General features: G+C 46.0%; 1 protein-coding gene across 1 annotated transcript in view; it reads right to left on the bottom strand.

Annotated features, from left to right (window-relative positions):
- The window catches only part of LOC141154650 (relaxin receptor 1-like), a 382,748-nt gene that overhangs the window by 124,320 nt on the left and 236,581 nt on the right, over positions 1-21,847 (bottom strand). The window contains exons 3-4 of the mRNA XM_073640924.1: positions 15,846-15,941; positions 1,005-1,110 (exon numbers count right to left, since the gene is read on the bottom strand). Of these exons, the coding sequence (XP_073497025.1) occupies positions 1,005-1,110; positions 15,846-15,941 (202 nt within the window). The remainder of the gene's footprint in view (positions 1-1,004; positions 1,111-15,845; positions 15,942-21,847) is intronic.

Genomic DNA, 21,847 nt, shown 5'->3' on the forward strand with positions numbered 1-21,847 from the left:
GATAACACTGCATCCTGTGGATTGGTGTTAATGTTTCTGCCTTATACAGAGCAGGATCTACTGCTAGACTAATAGAGCATTGGTTGGGCCCTTCTCCTAATGTACCGTGTAGAGGACATGACACATGACTTCTGAATGTTTGACTATAGGTCCCTTTTTAACCATTTGTACCCTTCCCCTTACCTAATAAACAATGACACAACACACTGTGTGACATTGGAATTTGAAGGCCACAGCAGCCTCGCTTATTCAATAAACTCAAATTATAGACATTCTTAAATAACCTGCAAAGGAGGGGGGAGATTGAAGGTTCAACCATTCAAATTTTATGCAGCGACAGCTACTCCACACCGCCTCCAGCCGCACCGCGCTGTCTGCAGCCAAAACCAGCTTGTCCCTCTGGGACCTAGCCCAGTAGGGACCCACTTCCACTTTATAACCTTCAACATCTAGGGAGTCAATCCCAGCACTGGAATCCCTTCGTCCTACAGTGCAACCACCACCTTCAAACTCCCCCTCCTTCCACGCCACCTGCTGTGACAAAACACAATTGAATATGACAACCAAATAAATTAAGGGCGGGAGGGACATTCCAGCTCCAGATCAAAACTTGGACTGGACATCCCACTGCAGCCCCTCCTTTTATCAAGGTCAGCACAGAACCACCCACCAGCCAATCAGGTAACCCTATTTCAAATAGTTATCTCATACTCCTCCCCTAACAAACACCCCTACACTCCCACTAATTCACCTCTTAAACCCACTATTGAGGCCTAGCAGACATGCTAAGTCATATGGCCCTCCCTTTAAGCTCCTTGTTAAGGGGTACAGTCCGGGCCATTACTTTACCTCCTGCATTAATAACACTTTACACTTCATAGGATGTAACTTCAGAGGATACAGCAGAAGTAGACCCCAGCTACTACCCCACCATGCCAGGAGCTGAAGAGGGCCAGATAATTAATGGCAAAAGTCACCCCTGAATCACTGCACTTTATACTTACAGAGCTGTCACATTCACAGACACTGGAGGGACAAACTGTAATTCCTGACTGGAACAGTTTACGATTCGCTTCTTACATTCACAATTCTCAGGGTAAATATCCAACTCTGTAAGGGTAAGATATACATAAGAGTAAAACAGTCCAACAAACTTTTAATGAACTAGTAGCCACTTAGATGCTGCTCATTATTTACAGTGTACCAAAGTGGTAGGCTGAGAATGATCTTGACCCTTAGGCAATAACGGACACGGGTCTTTATCAACCATCATCAAGCATGACAACACCAAACAGAGAAGTTTGGAATGATGGTCATTATTGGCCATGGGCCACCAACAAATTGAGATTTGGTTTGGACACACCAGTTCATTCAATGCTTTTGCTTGTTCTCCTACTGGAATGTGTACATTATAGATTAAGACAAAGTCAGCAAAACCATGAAGTGAAACATGTTGAAACAAGGAATATGTTAACACTTGTGAAATAAACCAGAATATGTAATTAACCTTGGATTTCTCAAAGTACTTCCACTTTGCTCTGATGTCAGCTTTTCACCCCTATACATTTTCTCATGCAGCTTCATCAGGTAGTCACCCGGAATGGCTTTTGAAGGAGTTCCCCGAGGCACTGAGCTCTTGTTGGTTACTTTGCTTTCACTATGCACTCCTGCTCATTCCAAACCATCTCAATTGGTTTGAAATTGCATGATTATGATTATGAAGGCCATGTCATCTCATGAAACACTCCATACCTTTCCTTTTTGGGCACACAGTTCTTATCTAGTTTGGAGATGTGATTTGGGTCGTTGTTCTTTCGCAACACAACACAGATGGGATGGCATGTCATTGCAGAATGTTGTGGTTGCCATACTGGGTATTTCTGCTTTGAATTTAGAATACATTACCAACAGACTCACCAACAAAGCACTCCCACAGCTTCAAACCTTTCCCTCCATGCTTCATAGAGGGTATCACACATGTAGTAACCATCCGCTCACCTTTTTTTCCGTTTCGCAAAGATATTGCAGTTGGTTCCAAAAATCTCGAAATTTGGTTCATCACACCACAGTACAGATTTGCACTGGTTTAATGTCTAGTCCTTGTGTTGCTTGGCCCAAACAAATCTCTTCATAATATTAGTGTTCAGTAGTTCTTTGCAGCAATTTGACCACAAAGTTCTGCCTCTTGCAGTCTTCTCTAGACAGAAGATGCTGAAATATGTCTGTGCATCATTTATAACGGCTGTTATCTGAAGTGCTGTCAAATGCGGTTTATGAGGCTGGTAACTCTGATTAAGTTATCATTTGCAGCAGAGGTAATTCTTAGTTTTCCTTTCCTGGAGTGGTCCTTAAGAGTGCTAGTTTCATCATAGCGATTAATGATTTTCCTGACTGTAATTGAGGATACCTTCAAGGTTCTAGCAATTTTCCCCAAACTTAATGTTTAAAGTAATAATGGATCATCATTTTTTTTTTACTTCACTAAGTGTTTCTTGTCATATTCTGACTTAAAAAGTTATGGAATAAGGCTCAACACTGTATCAAACTGTGTACAATATTTAGCTCTGCAATATACACCTAACAGTCGCAAAAACTTTGTAAAGGCTTGTATTTCCAAAAATGAGCTATTGATGAAGCATAGCTGTTCATTGGAAGCCATTTCAGGTGACTACCTGATGAAGCTGCATGAAAAAATGCAAAGATTGTGTAAAGCTGTCAAATGAATTAAAGGGGAGTGCTTTGAGGAATCCAAGGTTTAACGCACCTTCTGGTTTGTTTTACCCCTGTTTCTTTACTGCTTTTTCCATGTGTTCCTTTGTGGTTTTGCTGCCTTCCGTCTGAAACTACAATGTGCACACTCCAATAAGAACAACCATTGCATGAATAGGCTTGTCTAAACTTTTTACCAGTGCTGTATATTGTTTTATTCTCAAAATGAGTCAATGGCAATGACATCCATCTGTATCCTGTTATAACGATATACTTTTTTGTTTTGAGTAATAAAAAATGTATGTCTCAACTCGACTTTGGTACTGTACTTATTCCTGCACTGTGGCCCAAATTCTCCAAATCTTTGGCCGCTATCAACCTGGTCACCTACTTCAATCCAACCCGCTCAGTAGTCGTACTAGAGAGGCCTCAGTTTGGAATGGACTGGCTACACCAGCCATTTAATTTAACAAACTAAATAGTAACATGAAAAAATGTTTTATTTTAACTGACTAAGGTATACCACCCTCTAAAAGAGCCCCATCATTCGTGAAATTAACTAAATTGTTCTTTATACTTTGAGGAGCCCAGCCCATGATTAATAGTGATAGTAATTCATGATAGTGAATACGTCGGTTGCTTATGCTTACTATTGCTTCATTCACATGCGAAAACTTAGTTATCTCTTCTACTGAATGGTGGGGGTCCCAGCAGCCTGAACCCCAACTATCATATCTATCCCCTCATATATAGTTGATTAATGTTGTTTCAGTTACATTCATCCATTAAAGGAATTGCACAATCTCTGAATATAGAATTATTTTTTGTATTCTTCTCAGTAGTACAAGTAGGTAACACATGCAATGCTAGTTCTTGTCTCAAATGCCTCATGGACACAATCCCCACTTAGAGGGTTAGTCTGAACATATGTCTTCAAGAGTACTCATCTCCCCAGCTTCCTCACTGACTTGTTGCTGGGGAAGGGTGCAGGCACTCATTCTTAAGTGATAGTTGAAGTTGAACAGCATTATCCTTCTTAAGACCTAAATGTGCTATTGTGAAATCTTCAGGTCTGACAGTGCTTGTTATAAAATCTACACTTATCTCTATAATACATACAGAAATAACAGCGCCTTTGATTAAATGCAAGGCTCAGCAGGTTATGTGGAAAGTGTTAGAACTCTCCTGTTAGGTTTTTTTCTATCTTGCTGGTCACATGACCTTGTTTGCCTATTTAATCCTGCTCCGCCCTCCTGGCCTTGCTGGACTTCATTGTAATTTCTACTCTTAAGTTAGCCTGGTGCTTAGTTACCTTTCTCAGTCTGTTTAGCTTGGTCTTCGGACCTTTATGTTCTATGTTGTGTGTTTGTCTTTTACTGCTACAATTTCTGCTAGGAGGTGCCCAACTTTATCCCAGTCCCTAGTTCTTGTAGGGATCCCTCCCTTGCATCTATAGGTCTTCGTACAGACTAGCCGAGGACTTTAGCGGGTCTGATCGCAGGATCAGGTTCCCCGTTACATCGTAGGGATCTAGCTTAGTTCTATTGTAGGGACAGATCTCCTTTCTTTCCTTAGTGCTTGTAGCAGATCATAACAGTAAGTCCAGCCCAAAATTATCTCTAAGGAAAGACTTCCAGCTTCCATCATGGTGTCGGTTCAGGATTTAGCTCAACTCTCTCTGGAGGTGGCCGAGCTCCAACAACACGTGATTAGCTGTTCTGGAGCACATTTTGTGGAGCCAAAGGTACGTTTGCCTGATTTATTCTTTGGTGATCAGCAGGATTTTTTTTCCTTTAAAAATGCTTGTTTATTATATTTTCGTTTGAGACCCAGATCCTCTGGTGATGAATCACAGCGCATAGGGTTCATAATGTCACTTTTGCGCAAAGAACCTCAGGGATGGGCCTTTTCTCTCCAACCTAGTGATCCATGCTTTAGATCAGTGGATAGTTTTTTTTCTGCTTTGGGTTTGTTGTATGATGATCCTGATCGTGTCTCATCAGCTGAGACTGAATTAAGACATTTGAGGCAGGGATCAGGTAATGTGGAAAAATATTGTTCTCACTTCCGTCGGTGGTCTGCCCAGGTGGGGTGGAACGATTCAGCTTTGAAAAGTTTGTTTCTTGCGGGGCTAGGTGAAAGGGTTAAGGATTTGCTGATTACTTATCCCACACCTGGAAACTTGCAGGAGGCTATGCAATTAGCTATATGGGTGGACAGGAGACTGCGTGCAAGGGTTAATGAAAGTAAATCCTCTGCTATGTCAGCTCCGAGTCTTGAGAGGGTCTGTACTGACATTGGAGAGCCGATGGAGATTGGGGCGATGGCACCCCGCTCTCAGGAAAAAGACCGCAGATCTTCTGAAGGTTTGTGCTTTTATTGCGGGAAATCTGACCATTTTTCTAAGAACTGTGTGCTTCGTATGAACAAAGAAAAAAAAAAGGTCAGTTACGCCCGTATTGCCATTTTAAATTCTAAGGGGGTATTTCTTTCTGCTACTACTGCTGCTCAGGAAGAATTAATTGAATTTCGGATATTTGTGGATTGTGGTTCTACTCTGAATGTGATTGATGGGGGATTCTTGGAAAAACTTAAATTAAAACCCAAACCTTTGTCATCCCCTATTGCTGTGGTTTCTGTCGATGGCTCCCCCTTGAAGAGTGTTACTCACAAGGTCTGTGAATTTCCCCTCACTATTAATGGTATTCACCAAGAAAATTTGGATTTGGTGGTATTAAATAATTTGCCTTCTCCAGTAATTTTGGGGTTACCCTGATTAAAATTGCACAATCCTGTACTGGATTGGTCTACCAATGAAATTAAGTCCTGGAGTCCTAAGTGTTATGACAAGTGTTGTAACGGACATATTGCTGCGGTGGAAAAAGGGGAATTACCTGAACCTATTCAGGATTTTTGGAGAGTTTTTTCTGAGGAGGAGTCACAAATATTGCCTCCCCATTGAGACTATGATTGTACCATTGAATTTGTCCCTGGAGCGACTCTTCCTAAAAGTCATTTATTTAATCTTACTACTCCTGAGAGAAAGGCTTTGGAGGAATACATACAGACAAGCTTGGCCGCCGGTCACATTAGGCCTTCCAAGTCTCCTGTGGCTGTTGGATTTTTTTTTGCTAAAAAAAAGGACGGCGGTTTACGTCCTTGTCTGGATTTTCGTGAGATTAATAAAATTACTGTACGCAATCCTTACCCACTGCCATTGATTCCTGATTTGTTTAACCAATTAGTGGGGGCCAAGTGGTTCTCTAAAATTGATCTCCAGGGGGCATACAATTTGTTGCGCATGAAGGAGGGTGATGAATAGAAGACTGCTTTTAACACTCCTGTGGGTCATTTTGAGAACCTGGTTATGCCTTTTGGTCTTACCAATGCTCCAGCATTTTTTCAGAATCTTATTAATGACATCCTTAGACCTTTGATCGGCAAAAATGTGGTTGTGCATTTGGATGACATTTTGATTTATTCGCCTGATCTGGAGTCTCATTGGCGGAGCGTACGTGAGGTATTACAGTTATTAATTGTAGCGCCGGCGTCCCTGCCCTCTGCTAGGCAGGGACGCTGTTCCCCTCACCCCTCTGCTCCGAGCCCGGCGTCCTCCTCCCACTCTGCTGGCAGCGCGCGCTCCTTCCCGGCCACTGTGCTTAGGGCGCACGCGCGCGCTCCCTCCCTCTTAAAGGGGCCGCGCGCGCCGTCCTAAGGAGTCCCCGGAGGACTTCACCATATATAAGGCACCTCCTCCAAAATGGAGGTGCCCGAGCAATGTTGTTGCACTGTTCACTACTCTGCTTCAGCCCTCAGGTCCCGTTGCCAGTTACCTGCCAGATTCCTGCCAGTTTGCTGTCCGATTCCTGCCTGATATTCCGCTTACCTGCCTGCTAGCCTGAGGTCCGACGGTCTGCCTACCAACTCCTGTCAGTCTGTCTATGGACCAGCTTGCCCGCTCACCTGGGAGCGCACATCTGCTACCTGCCTGCTAGCCTACCTGGAGGCTCCGCCGTCACGTGCTGTGACCACCCGCCTGTCCAGAGACTCCTGCCCGCTCACCTGGGAGCGCTCATCTGCTGCCTGTCTGTTGGTCTACCTGGAGGCTCCGCCGTCACATGCTGTGACCACCCGCTTATCCAGAGACTCTCGCCTGCTCACCTGGGAACTCACGTCTACCATCTGCCTGCTAGCCTACCTGGAGGCTCAGCCGTCACAGGTCGTACCAACCCTTTACCCAGAGACTGCCCCGGTCACTTGCCGTGACCTCCTGCCCGTTCATCCAGAGACTGCCCCAGTCACTTGCCGTGACCTCCTGCCCGTTCATCCAGAGACTGCCCCGGTCACTTGCCGTGACCTCCTGCCCGTTTATCCAGAAACTGCCCTGGTCACTTGCCGTGACCTCCTGTCCGTTCACCCAGAGACTGTCCCGGTCACCTGCTGTGACTGCCTGCCCGTCTTCCCTGGTCGCCACCCGCTCCCTTACAAGGACCGCCCCCTTGTATAGTAGCTCAGAGGTTCCGCCTCCCAGACCCGTTACAGTTTGCTCGGGCCATGGAACCCGGTGGCACCCAAACTCCCTCACTCTCGGACCTGTGTCATGAACTGTCCCGTCAGAGGTCCCAACAGGAGTCCATCCTGGGTCACCTGCGGAATGTCAATTCTCGCCTGGACACTCTGACTGCTCCACCAGCAACCACCGCCCGTGCCATGACTTGCAATCCGGCAGCTCCGCTGCCCACCAATACTATGGTATCCTACCCCGGCTTTCTGCACCTCCTCGCTTCGGAGGCGACTCCGCTCAGGCTCGGGGCTTTATAAATCAGTGCACCCTGCACTTTGAACTCCTGTCCCACCAGTTTAACTCCGACCGGGCCAAAATTGCCTTCATCATGTCCCATCTCACCGGGGAGGCCCTGGCCTGGCTAAATCCTCTATGGGAGAGAGGAGACCCCCTGGTGTCCGACTTGCCTGCCTTTCTCACGGCTTTCCGGAAAGTCTTCAACGAACCCGGACGGAAGACCTCCTCCGCATCATCTCTGCTACGCCTCCGTCAGGGAAGTCTCACCGTGGGCCAATATGCCATACGGTTCCGTACCCTTGCCTCGGAGCTGGCCTGGGATAACGACGCTCTGGTATTTGTCTTCTGGGAGGCTCTGTCCGGCCGTATTAAAGATGAACTCGCCGGTCGAGACATTCCTACCACTCTCGATGACCTAATAACTCTTGCCACCCGGATTGACCTACGGTTCCAGGAGCGTGCCAAAGAAGTCACCCGTGAGAGGAGGTTTCCACGTCTAGCTCCTACTTTTCAGAAACCCGTCACTCCCTCCGTTTCTCCCCAGGTACACTCTCCTGAGCCTATGCAGGTCGACCAGACCAAGATGGTCAAAACCCGGCAGGACTTACGCCGTGCCGAGGGGAGCTGCTTCTACTGTGGCAGTAAGGAGCACCGGATCCGTACCTGCCCGGAGAGGTCGGGAAACGCCTGTGTCTAGGTTCGCTCAGAGAGGTCGACCTAGACAAGAATAAATCCTCTCCATCTCTGCTGCTGTCAGTCTCAATTATCTGCGGGGAGAATCGTTATTTCGAACTAGCCCAACTTGACTCTGGAGCGGCCGGGAATCTTATTTCACAGGCCCTGGTAGAAAAATACTGCATTCCCACCAAACCTCTGGCTATACCATTATCTGTCGCTGCTGTGGATGGGGGCCTCTTACCACGTCCCATCCAACTCATCACCGAATCCATAACTCTGCAGGTGGGAATGCTGCATTCTGAGAGCATCTCTTTTCATGTTCTGCCTGGACTCTCTCACGCCCTCTTACTAGGTCTACCTTGGCTCCAGAGACATGCACCCATGCTTGACTGGCAGACCGGAGAAGTCCTTCGCTGGGGACAGGACTGTCATAAGACTTGTTTGGTTCCTGTTCATCCCGCCCGTCCTTCTCCTACCCCAACTAATCTACCTGGACTTCCGATTCCCTATTGGTCATTTGCTGATGTCTTTAATAAAAAGGAGGCAGAGACATTACCCCCTCATAGACCATACGACTGTCCTATCGACCTGTTACCCGCTACTACGCCTCCCCGTGGGCGTATTTACCCATTGTCCGCTGCTGAGACCCGGTCGATGTCCGAATATATTGAGGAGAATTTGGCCAGGGGATTCATCTGGAAATCTACCTCCCCGGCGGGAGCAGGCTTCTTTTTCGTAAAAAAGAAGGACGGCTCTCTCCATCCCTGTATAGACTATAGAGGCCTTAACCAGATCACGGTGAAGAATAAGTACCCCCTTCCGCTCATTCCAGAATTATTTGATCGTCTGAGGGGGGCTAGAATCTTCACCAAACTGGACCTCCGTGGGGCGTACAACCTGGTCCGTATCCGTCAAGGGGATGAATGGAAGACTGCATTCAACACCCGGGACGGCCACTATGAATATCTGGTAATGTCCTTTGGTCTCTGTAACGCTCCTGCCGTCTTTCAAGAGTTGGTCAATGACATCTTCCGGGACCTTCTCTACTCCTGCGTAGTGGTGTACCTGGACGACATCTTGGTCTTCTCTCCGGATCTCCAGACTCACCGGAGGGATGTTCGTCAGGTCCTGCTCAGGCTCAGGCAGAATCACCTCTTCGCTAAATATGAGAAGTGCCTCTTTGAGCAGACCTCGCTTCCGTTTTTGGGCTACATTATTTCTCAGACCGGCCTACGAATGGATCCAGAGAAACTGTCTACCATCGAGAAATGGCCCCGACCGGAGGGGTTGAAGGCCATTCAGCGGTTCCTGGGCTTCGCCAACTACTACCGCCTCTTCATACCGCACTTCTCTTCCTGGACTGCCCCAATTTCCGCGCTCACCCGTAAGGGCACTAATCCCAGAGAGTGGCCGCCCGAAGCAGAGGAGGCCTTTCTTTCCTTAAAACAGGCCTTCTCTTCCGCCCCAGTGCTGCATCGCCCAGATGGCAACAAGCAGTTCTTCCTGGAGGTTGACGCCTCCTCCTCTGGAGCCGGAGCGGTACTTACCCAAAAATCATCTTCCGGGAGAATGGTAACTTGTGGCTTCTTCTCCAAACTCTTCTCCTCTTCTGAGCGCAACTATTCCATAGGAGATCGAGAGTTATTGGCCATCAAGCTGGCATTGGAGGAGTGGCGTTACCTGCTCGAAGGGGCTCTTCACCCGGTAATAATTTACACTGACCACAAGAACTTGGCTTACCTCCAGCATGCCCAGAGACTTAACCCACGCCAAGCTCGGTGGTCCTTGTTTTTTGCTCGCTTTGATTTTATTCTTCATTTTCGCCCGGCTGACAAAAACATCAAGGCGGACGCCTTGTCCCGATCCTTTCTGGTGTCTGATCTCGAGGAGGAACCGAAACACATCATCGATCCCGCCAGAGTAATGCAGGTGGCTCCCGTGAGTCTAAATCGTCTCCCTCCCGGTAAGACGTTCGTATCAGTACCTGATCGGGAGAAGATCCTACACTGGGGTCATTCGTCTAAACTAGCTGGCCACGCCGGTCAGAAAAAGACCCTCCAGCTTATTACCCGGCACTACTGGTGGCCTACCCTGCACAAGGACGTAATAGACTTTGTTTCTGCCTGTGTGTCCTGCGCCCGCAACAAGGTTCCGAGACATCTGCCAGCCGGTCGCCTCCTTCCGCTCCCAGTACATGCTGCCCCCTGGCAGCATATAGCAATGGACTTTATAACTGATCTCCCCGTCTCTGCCGGTTGTACGGTCATTTGGGTGGTCGTTAACCGCTTTTCCAAGATGGCTCATTTCGTTCCCCTGCCAGGCCTCCCGTCTGAACCCGAGCTGGCTAAAGACTTTATCCGCCACATCTTCCGTCTTCATGGACTGCCCCTCCACATAGTGTCGGATCGTGGGGTACAGTTCACCTCACGCTTCTGGAGAGCCACTTGTAAACTGCTAGACGTCACCCTGGACTTCTCCTCCGCTTACCACCCACAGTCTAATGGTCAAGTGGAGCGGATCAATCAGAACCTGACCAGTTACCTCCGGCACTTCGTTAATGCCCACCATTCAGACTGGGTGGATCTCCTGCCATGGGCCGAATTTTCTTACAACAATCACGAGAGCGAATCTTCCTCCAAATCCCCATTTTTTGTTGTCTTCGGTCAGCATCCTCGGATCCCATTTCCCGTCTCCACCTCGGTGGACAATCCGGCTGCGGAATCTCTTGTTAACAAATTTTCCTCCATATGGGAGAGCACCCGGTCCGCACTCCTTCTGTCATCCGAGCGTATGAAAAGACATGCTGACAAAAAACGTCTGGATCCTCCTCAATTCCGTCCAGGGGATAAGGTCTGGCTCTCGTCCAAGTATGTCCGGCTCAAGATTCCTTCCTATAAGTTAGGGCCTCGGTTCATCGGTCCTCTGGAGGTCATCAGTCAGATCAACCCGGTGGCCTATAAATTGAAACTCCCGGCCAACTTGCGGATCCCTAACTCCTTCCATGTATCTCTCCTCAAACCTGTGGTACTTAACTCTTTTTCCAAGTCTACAGGTACGCCTCCTGCTCCGGTTTCCGCTGAAAACGAATTTGAGGTAAAGAACATTCTGGCCACCAAAATGGTAAGAGGGAAGACCTTTTTTCTAGTAGATTGGAAGGGGTTTGGTCCTGAAGAGAGAACGTGGGAGCCCCGGGAGAACATCCATGCCCCTCTCATCCTAGCTAAATTTCTCTCTGGCCTAAAAAGGGGGGGGGGGGGCGAAAGGGGGGGGTACTGTAGCGCCGGCGTCCCTGCCCTCTGCTAGGCAGGGACGCTGTTCCCCTCACCCCTCTGCTCCGAGCCCGGCGTCCTCCTCCCGCTCTGCTGGCAGCGCGCGCTCCTTCCCGGCCACTGTGCTTAGGGCGCGCGCGCACTCCCTCCCTCTTAAAGGGGCCGCGCGCGCCGTCCTAAGGAGTCCCCGGCCAATGGCCGGAGGACTTCACCATATATAAGGCACCTCCTCTAAAATGGAGGTGCCCGAGCAATGTTGTTGCACTGTTCACTACTCTGCTTCAGCCCTCAGGTCCCGTTGCCAGTTACCTGCCAGTTTGCTGTCTGATTCCTGCCTGATATTCCGCTTACCTGCCTGCTAGCCTGAGGTCCGACGGTCTGCCTACCAACTCCTGTCAGTCTGTCTATGGACCAGCTTGCCCGCTCACCTGGGAGCGCACATCTGCTACCTGCCTGCTAGCCTACCTGGAGGCTCCGCCGTCACGTGCTGTGACCACCCGCCTGTCCAGAGACTCCTGCCCGCACATCTGGGAGCGCTCATCTGCTGCCTGTCTGCTAGTCTACCTGGAGGCTCCGCCGTCACGTGCTGTGACCACCCGCCTGTCCAGAGACTCCTGCCCGCTCACCTGGGAGCGCTCATCTGCTGCCTGTCTGTTGGTCTACCTGGAGGCTCCGCCGTCACATGCTGTGACCACCCGCTTATCCAGAGACTCTCGCCTGCTCACCTGGGAGCTCACGTCTACCATCTGCCTGCTAGCCTACCTGGAGGCTCAGCCGTCACAGGTCGTACCAACCCTTTACCCAGAGACTGCCCCGGTCACTTGCCGTGACCTCCTGCCCGTTCATCCAGAGACTGCCCCGGTCACTTGCCGTGACCTCCTGCCCGTTCATCCAGAGACTGCCCCGGTCACTTGCCGTGACCTCCTGCCCGTTTATCCAGAGACTGCCCCGGTCACTTGCCGTGACCTCCTGTCCGTTCACCCAGAGACTGTCCCGGTCACCTGCTGTGACTGCCTGCCCGTCTTCCCTGGTCGCCACCCGCTCCCTTACAAGGACCGCCACCTTGTATAGTAGCTCAGAGGTTCTGCCTCCCAGACCCGTTACATTAATTGACAATTGGCTTTTTGCTAAGCTGGAGAAATGTGAGTTTGCTGTACAGAGAATTAGTTTTTTGGGCTACATTATCTCCAGCGAAGGCTTTGAGATGGACCCTGTGAAGGTTCAGGCGGTTCAGGAATGGCCTAGGCCTATTGGTTTGAAATCGATGCAGAGGTTTTTGGGTTTCGCCAATTATTACAGAAAATTCATAAAAAAATTTTCTATTATTGTCAAACCACTGGCCGATCTCACCAGGAAAGGTGCTAATGCGGTTCAGTGGACTACTGAGGCCATTGAAGCTTTTGTGTTTCTAAAGGAGAGGTTCAGCTCTGCTCCCATCCTTATGCAGCCTGATGTGACTAAGCCGTTTTTGGTTGAGGTTGATGCTTCTTCTGTGGGGGTCGGTGCGGTGTTGTCTCAGAAAAACAAGGATGGAGTACATCCCTGTGCTTTTTTTTCCAAAAAATTTTCTGAGACTAAACTTAATAACGATATTGGTAATTGGGAATTGCTGGCTATTAAACTCGCATTTGAACACAGGCGTCATTTCTTGGAAGGTGCTGAATTTCCCATTCAGGTTTTCACTGATCATAAAAATCTGATCTCTCTTGATGCTGCCAAGCGCTTGAATGCCCGTCAGGCTAGGTGGGCACTTTTTTTCTCGCGGTTTAATTTTTCCGTTACTTACATCCCGGGTACCAAGAATGTTAAAGCTGATGCTTTGTCTCGCAGCTTTTCTCCCATGGTCGGTGCTGAGGAGGAGGGGAGCATTTTACAAGAAGGTGTTGTGATTGCTGCATTGGACTCCGCTTTGGAAGATGAGATTCTTAAAGCACAGGAGAATGCCCCATCTAACACTCCCCATGGGAGGTTGTTTGTGCCTAGGACCTTTAGGAGAGATTTGTTTGTTGAGTGTCATGAGTCTCGGTTGGTAGGTCATTCAGGAATTTCTGAGACCAAGAGACTTGTGGGTCGCAGTTTTTGGTGGCCTGGATGGCAGAAGGAAGTCATTAAGTGGGTGCGTCAATGTACGGTGTGTGCTAGATCTAAGTCTTCACATACTCCTGCAGCGGGGTTGCTTTGCCCTCTGGAGGTTCCTAGTGCACCTTGGACACATCTGGCTATGGACTTTATTACTGACCTTCCCCCCCTCTGAGAGTTTCACAGTCATCTGGGTGGTCGTGGACCGTTTTATCAAGATGTGTCACTTGGTTCCTTTCATCAAACTGCCCTGTGCTAAGACACTCGCTAAGGCCTTTGTCAAGGAAATTGTCAGACTACATGGCGTTCCTACTGACATTGTTTCGGATAGGGGACCTCAGTTCGTGGCTCGTTTTTGGCGTGCTTTTTGTGACAGGTTGGGAGTTCATTTGTCGTTTTCATCCGGATATCATCCTGAGTCTAATGGCCAGACAGAAAGGAAGAATCAGGATGTTGAGCAGTTCTTGCGTTTTTTTGTGGCAGACAATCAGGAGGGGTGGTCTGAGTTTCTGCCACTTGCTGAGTTTGCTCTTAACAACCATACATCCTCTTCTGCTGGTTGTTCGCCTTTTTTTTGTTGTTCTGGGAGACATCCATCTTTTGGGTCATTCTCCAAATTGGTATCGGCTGTGCCTGAGGAGGAGAGTTTTTCCGGTGACTTGGAGAGAGTTTGGACGGATGTGCGTGGTAATCTTCAGGAGGCTAACAAAAAATCTAAGAGGTACTTTGATAGGAAACGGCAAGAGGTTTTGTTTGCTATTGGTGACATGGTTTGGTTGTCCTCTAAGAATCTGCGGTTGAGGATTCCTTCTAAAAAATTGGGTCCCAAGTTTGTAGGGCCCTTTAAGGTGCTTCAGGTAGTTAACCAATCTGCTGTTAGGTTGGAGGTTCCTACCTCCTGGAAGATTAATCCGGTGTTTCATGTTTCTCTGTTGAAAAGAGCTTGTGTGTCGGATGGAGACGTCTCTGCCACTGTTCCTCCGGTGGTGGAGGACGGGGAATACGAAATTTCCCGCATCCTAAATTCTAGACGGTATAGAGGGAATTTGCAGTATCTCGTCGCTTGGAAAGGTTTCGGACCCGAGGATAACTCATGGGTGAGGGCGGATGATGTTTCTGCTTCCAGACTTGTCAGAGCGTTTCACAAGAGGTTTCCTGATAAGCCTGGGCCTAGGGGATCCGGAGGATCCTCATAGAAGAGGAGGTACTGTTAGAACTCTCCTGTTAGGTTTTTTCTACCTTGCTGGTCACATGACCTTGTTTGCCTATTTAATCCTGCTCCGCCCTCCTGGCCTTGCTGGACTTCATTGTAATTTCTACTCTTAAGTTAGCCTGGTGCTTAGTTACCTTTCTCAGTCTGTTTAGCTTGGTCTTCGGACCTTTATGTTCTATGTTGTGTGTTTGTCTTTTACTGCTACAATTTCTGCTAGGAGGTGCCCAACTTTATCCCAGTCCCTAGTTCTTGTAGGGATACCTCCCTTGCATCTATAGGTCTTCGTACAGACTAGCCGAGGACTTTAGCAGGTCTGATCGCAGAATCAGGTTCCCCGTTACATCGTAGGGATCTAGCTTAGTTCTATTGTAGGGACAGATCTCCTTTCTTTCCTTAGTGCTTGTAGCAGATCATACCAGAAAGTGAGCAGTAATTAGGAGAACTGCACTGGCTAAGCAGGGGAGCTTCTGATTTTGAGGGACTGAAAACATCAGCTGCAGATCAGGAGCTGACAGGGAGGGAGAGGTAGCAAAGGGCGACTAGTAAGCAGCATTGTCTAACTGCTCTATAGAAATTAATAGGCTGGAGAGAGGTGGCCAGGATCTCATGAGTTAACTCATCAGCCTGGAATGTAACTACTGCGAATATTTGGTTTGAAAATAATGTAAGATAATAACTCTTGTAGCATGAGAATGAGAGCAGATAGAAAAATAAAGTAATTTGCAAACTTGCTTATTTTCATGCTGTCTAATTAACTATACAAATTTCATTATATGAGAAATCCTCTTTAATGTTATACTTATAATTGTAACATGGCCATCCTCTTATTAAAAGTAAGTCATCACCAGTGGTGTCTGGCAGAAGCCTAGTGTCTTCTTTTTATGCAAAGCACATGCAAGTACTGTATATTGGATGATCAAGACATACGATCATCTGCTGAACAAGCTTATATGTACAGCAAGCCTTACATTTTTTCTTATTATTTTCTAATCTAACAATTGCCTCTAGATACGAGTTTTCTTAATTACAGGAAATATCCTCTGTTCCATTTATTAGAAACATATCAAAACAGTCCATTTATTCATTGCCGACTTACCACATTCATATTCATGTATCTCCTCGTCCTGGTCTGCTTGATTGCCTCTTGCACTCTGGATGGTATCAAACAGTTTTGGCCATCCACTGTTATCCACTGTGAGCAGTAATGAATTGTTAGCACAGTCATACACTGACAAACACTAGCTGACATGATCATATTTATTATATTTTTCACTAGCCCACCTTATACAGTATAATTTGGTTTTCTTTGAATGCTCTTGATGATTGATGGCCTTTGTGTGCGATTAATGAATACATGAATTCCACTATTGCTACACACATATAAAACATGAGGAACTTAGTTCACATTTTTTGATCAAAAAAGGTAGAAGCCATCCAATCATGACAAGGTGTACCGTAGTATGGATGGTCCCTTACTCTAATGACACACCTCTTCATGTGTCTAACCAGGTCTCAACTGAACTGGGGGAGAGATAGGAAACGTCTTTAGAAGAAAGGTTTTAATTAAAGCTAAGCCTGGTTTCTATCTCCTCACTTGGGACATCTGTATGGAGGATTCAACATAAGTAGCTTTTGGTTGTTGGGTCACCAACTATCGTATGGTGATATCCAGCAGTATATGTATTTTATGACCACTGAAAGTTTCCAATCAAAATGTCAGGAAAAGTTTATGCTGATAAGAGACTCAACAAATCAAGTCTCCCATGGTTCTCCACATGAGCTACCTACCTCCCGATAAATGAGCTCGAGTGAAGGAGGGATTGCAATATGTTGGCAGTGCAATCTTCTCTCCACCACTGAGAGCCACGGCGTTCCATTGAATAGAACACTGCAGGGACTAGGAGAAAACTCTTTAAGTAACGTTTTCATGTATTTTCAACAGGAAATGATCATTATTTGATGGCTATTATTGTGTGCACTAACATGTGCACATAAAGGTCAATTGACTGGTTTAGATTTGTCCACAGCAGCAGCCACAATCTATATCTTGTATTGATGAGCCCAAGAAAAGCCAAGAGAGCTGTGTGGATGTGCCGCATGTTCCATGCCATAAATTAGAAACTTAAAAAACTTTCTTAAAACTCAATGAAGTTAATTTGGAATCAGAAACCAATGACAGATGAGCCTGTATACAGATCCTTGACAACCAGGAGACTGTTAACATGATCATTTGTAAATACCCATAAATATCCCACATACAGTACATTACAAGTCACGCAGAAAACTAGGTACGGTATCTATTACAGCCATGCGGTGTGTAAATGTGATATAGGCTGTCCTCTGTTAGCTTTTCCTACTGGTATAATCACTGTATTTAGAAAATCAGAGTTAAATCACACATTTCCTAAAATCAGGCAAGTCAATCCCTTGTCCCAGGAAGAGTTACATTGATTTGACCATGCAATAGAGGTGAATATGCAGCAACGGGTGGTTAAAAACACTTTTTTTTATTATAAATTTATTAATAGGCAAAAAGGAAAAAATTGGGACCGTCCCCAAGAACTATACCCAGTTATTCCAGTACAGGGCCAGCTCCAGGTTTTCATGGGCCCCGGGTGAAAGAGTCTCAGTGGGCCCCTTTAGCATATACCACAATTCATGATACACAGATACGGCGGAGAAATATAGGTATAAAACACAGGCTGTCCCCTCGTCCTTCACATATGCAGACATGCACACACACGGTACGCAGACATGCACACACACACATGCACAAAGTACGCAGACATGCACACAAACACAAACACAGTACGCAGACGTGCACACAGTACGCAGACGTGACACAATACGCAGACGTGCACACAATACGCAGACATGCACACGATACGCAGACATGCACACGATACGCAGACATGCACACACGCACACAATACGCAGACATGCACACAGTAGGCAGACATGCACACAGTAGGCAGACATGCACACAGTACGCAGACATGCACACAGTACGCAGACATGCACATGCACACACACAATACGCAGACATGCAGACATGCGCACACACACAATACGCAGACATGCACACAGTACGCAGACATGCACACACATAATACGCAGACATGCACACAGTACGCAGACATGCACATGCGCACACAATACGCAGACATGCAGACAGTACGCAGACATGCACACATGCGCACACACACAATAGGCAGACATGCACACAGTACGCAGACATGAACATGCACACACACAATACGCAGACATGCACACAGTATGCAGACATGCACACATGCGCACACACACAATACGCAGACATGCACACAGTACGCAGACATGCGCACACACACAATACGCAGACATGTACACAGTAGCAGACATGCACACACACACACAATACGCAGACATGCACACGGTACGCAGACATGCACACGGTACGCAGACATGCACAAGGTATGCAGACATGCACACGATCCGCAGGCATGCACACACATACACACATGCACATGGTACAAAGATATACATACATACAATACGCAGACACACACAGATACATACACATACATATTTGAACACATTCTTAAAAACACATATAAAACAGACATAAATATATATACACAGTCATATACACAGACATTCACATTATACATGCACACATACATTAGAAATATTTTTAATATGGGGATTGGGGAAGCTCGTTCACCTGCCCCCGGTCTGTGTCCCATCCAGCAGTGCAGGGCCTCCGGTGTGTCACATGGCCCTGGACCATCAGGGGGGCCAACTCGGCTGTGCGGCTGTGTCTGGTAGTAATGATGCGGCAGGTGCGACACACAAGCACAATTAAAGGCGCAGTGTCGCCCCTGTTGTGTCATAACTACCAGACACAGCCGCACAGCACGCAGCCATGTCTTTGGAAGTGACAGCACTGGGCCTGATTGGTGGAGCAGCAGCACACACACGGTGCTGCATGAAGCAGAGCAGGGCTTGGACAGCACCGGTGGCCCTGGGCCCCGTCAGAGCGTGGCCCCCCTGATGGTCGAGAGCCCTGGCACTTGCCCGGGTATGCCGGGTGCTGACGCCTGCCCTGCTCCAGTAGATCTGACGCATTTCAAACTAGGTAATTCTTTATTATAGTGTGGCATGGTTTCATGTTACAAGTAAATGCCTAAAATAGTTTAAAAAAAAAAAAGGAAAATGATGTACCAAACTCGGGAAAAGAAAAAGGGAGAGGGATGGAAAGAAAGAAGAAAATGTAAAATATTCAATAAATCCTAGCGTATATACATGAGGTCTGTTTCAATATTCATATATTATATATTTTTTTCCTTTTAGCCTTTTAATGAATTTATAATAACATTTTTTTGTTTTTCATCTCGCTCTCCCGGACCAGATGCTGGATACTCACCTCTGTTGCTTCGTCCTGCTGCTGACACAGCTGAATCCTTGCACTACCGGAAGACTCCTTTCACATTGGGGAGCCGGAAATACTTTTTTCTTTGATTTGACCACGGCATGGTAAGATTATGGCTCCCTGTCACACTATTATCGGAACTATCAGAATTATTGTATAATTAAAAGTCAATCAATAAAATTTAGTGACAGATTTATACTTCACGAGCCTGTATGTGAAAGATTGTCTGGTGCCTTAGACGCTGCTCCTTGAGCTGGCATTAAATCAGATATGTCCTTAAAGATTTGATCGTTCTTACAAAGAAAATTAGGACATTTTAGTGGGTGTTTTAGAACAAATTTCCTCCGGTGCTTCTTTACATGTTCTCCTCACATCGTTGTAAGGCCAGCGCTACACTGCATGAGATTTTCCAATTTCACCAATTGAAAATGGAAAAGAGAGAGATGATCTACGTGACACAGTCGTGTAAAAGCCGCACAAATAACCCAAAAATAAAGTAAGACCTGGGGAATCTTGCATCTTACCTGGTGAAAAACTTTATGGGAATGGTATTGTGATAAGAAAGTCCACTGTAAACTTCTCACATTTACAGATTACTCCAGCAAGACTATTAGTATATAATTCCCAGAGTATATTGTCTCTTGATCAAAGCATCAGTCATGCGTGACAGACACATTTTAAATGTATCGAGACAATTTCCAGGAGCCCATGAGAATATACAGGAATATTGTGCACAGAGATGCTGCCGCCGAGCGCAGCAGAAATAATACATCATTTACTGGAGATTACCGAGAAAACAATCCATATCTAGCACAACACACAAATAAAAACTTCCCCAATGTAGTATATTGGGAATTCAGAGTTAAGCTATTCTTTGCCAATGTGTAGTCAGGAGAGCTGTGGGGTTTTAATGTGCATTACTATATTATATATAAATTAACTTTTTTTGCATCTAAGAACACACAATTTCATTAGCTTAATGGCATTAATTGAAATGCTGCCCCTCAGCCATCTTCCAGTGGGCAGTGGATAAGAAATAAAGGCCCATGCAGAAAACGCACGATGAGTTTTTGCTGAGTTTTTTGATGCTCTGAATTTTCATTGCACACTTAGGCAGTGTGCACACTTTGCAGATTTGGCCTGTTTTTGCCATGCAGATTTGCTAGCAAAACCTGATGCCAGTAAAGTGAATAAGAAATCTTTAGTGTCCATGCACACGTTGAGTATTTTTGACTTGCAGATTTGGTGCAGAAAATAATCTGCAGCATGTCAATTCTCTGTGCGTTTTTGCACCATGTCTGCATCTCTTGGCAGGAAAATGCAGCCTCGAAAACGTTGCATTTTGCCTGTGTTTTTGCCTGACAAAAGATGCAGAAATGGTGCAGAAATTTCTACACACAAAATGCTCAACATGTGCACATAGCTTAACGATTCCAGCAAAGTGGATGGGATTTATAGAAATCTCTTGCCCACTGTTTTTTATGCGGTGTAAACTGATCTACGGTGTGTTTTTGAAATCCGCAAAATGACAATTTCTCTTGGGAGTACTCTGGGTTTTATATGTGGATTTTGCCCACAGGGTTGTATTAGAGGAGGAAAATCTGCATCTCGTTTCTATAGCAAAAAGGCACTAAAAAGTGCATGCAATCCAGAGATGACTGTATCAATAAAATGTTATCAAAGCCAAGTAACTGGAAGTATCAAAAACAAAGCAGTTGTATTTAAAACATGATATACCAAAAATTACAGCTAAAAACACGCGATAAAAACACGCGTAAAAAATGCACAAAGAATGCAGTGAAAAAATAGAAGTAATTTAATTTACCTAATATGTGCAGAAATGCTGCAACATCAAAAACTTACCAAATACTCATAGTGGGAACGTAGCCTTAAAGCGACTACAATTTTGTCATGTATAGTCATCCTACCAGTTGCCCACTGTTTGTTTCCCACCGCTTCCTAAATGTGATGTGCTTCTGTAAAAATTGAAAAGACAGCGGTGCTCCTCTAAGGCAGTGTGATTAGTATAAATTAATTTTTTTATAAAAACGTTGGGTGTTCACCAGTCTAAGTTGTGCTATGGTTTAGGCACAACTTTAATCATCGCTTGTTTCAGCATGAGTCTCAAGGTTGCATCTTCTTAATTCCAATATTAATATGATTAGCAGAGAGAGGAACTATGGGAGCCAAGGACTTGGAATCAAGGAATCGCAACGATCGTGTATCTTGTTCCCATTAATAAAACTGTTTAATTGAATAGAGACGACGCATTTCAAAAGCGAACAGCTAACTTCCTTCCAATTTAAATAATAGAAATGGCACGGGTTTGATATCCATCACACCCACTAGACATCAAAATTCTGACTTTCATTACCAGCATGGCACATGTAATAAAAACTGTTAAAATACAATAATTTCTATCACCATAACGAATGCAATTCACTTCTCTTTGTCAGATTCTTTTGATTTTCAATTTTTTTTGTACATATGAAATAACTGCTTTATAAAGGTTTGTTAGAAAATCTAAAGAAACTGACGAGAACGAAATTGCATTCATTATAGTGATAGAAATTATTGTATTTGAACAGTTTTTTATTACAGGCGGAATCTTAATGTCTAGTGGGCATCAAACCCGGAGATCAAAGACGCTCCATTTCTATTATTTAAATGTTTGTATAATTGTATGT

Source organism: Phyllobates terribilis, unplaced genomic scaffold (genome assembly GCF_046119375.1).
Source record: "Phyllobates terribilis strain yellow unplaced genomic scaffold, ASM4611937v1 Scaffold_7__3_contigs__length_470593459, whole genome shotgun sequence".
NCBI lineage: Eukaryota > Metazoa > Chordata > Amphibia > Anura > Dendrobatidae > Phyllobates > Phyllobates terribilis.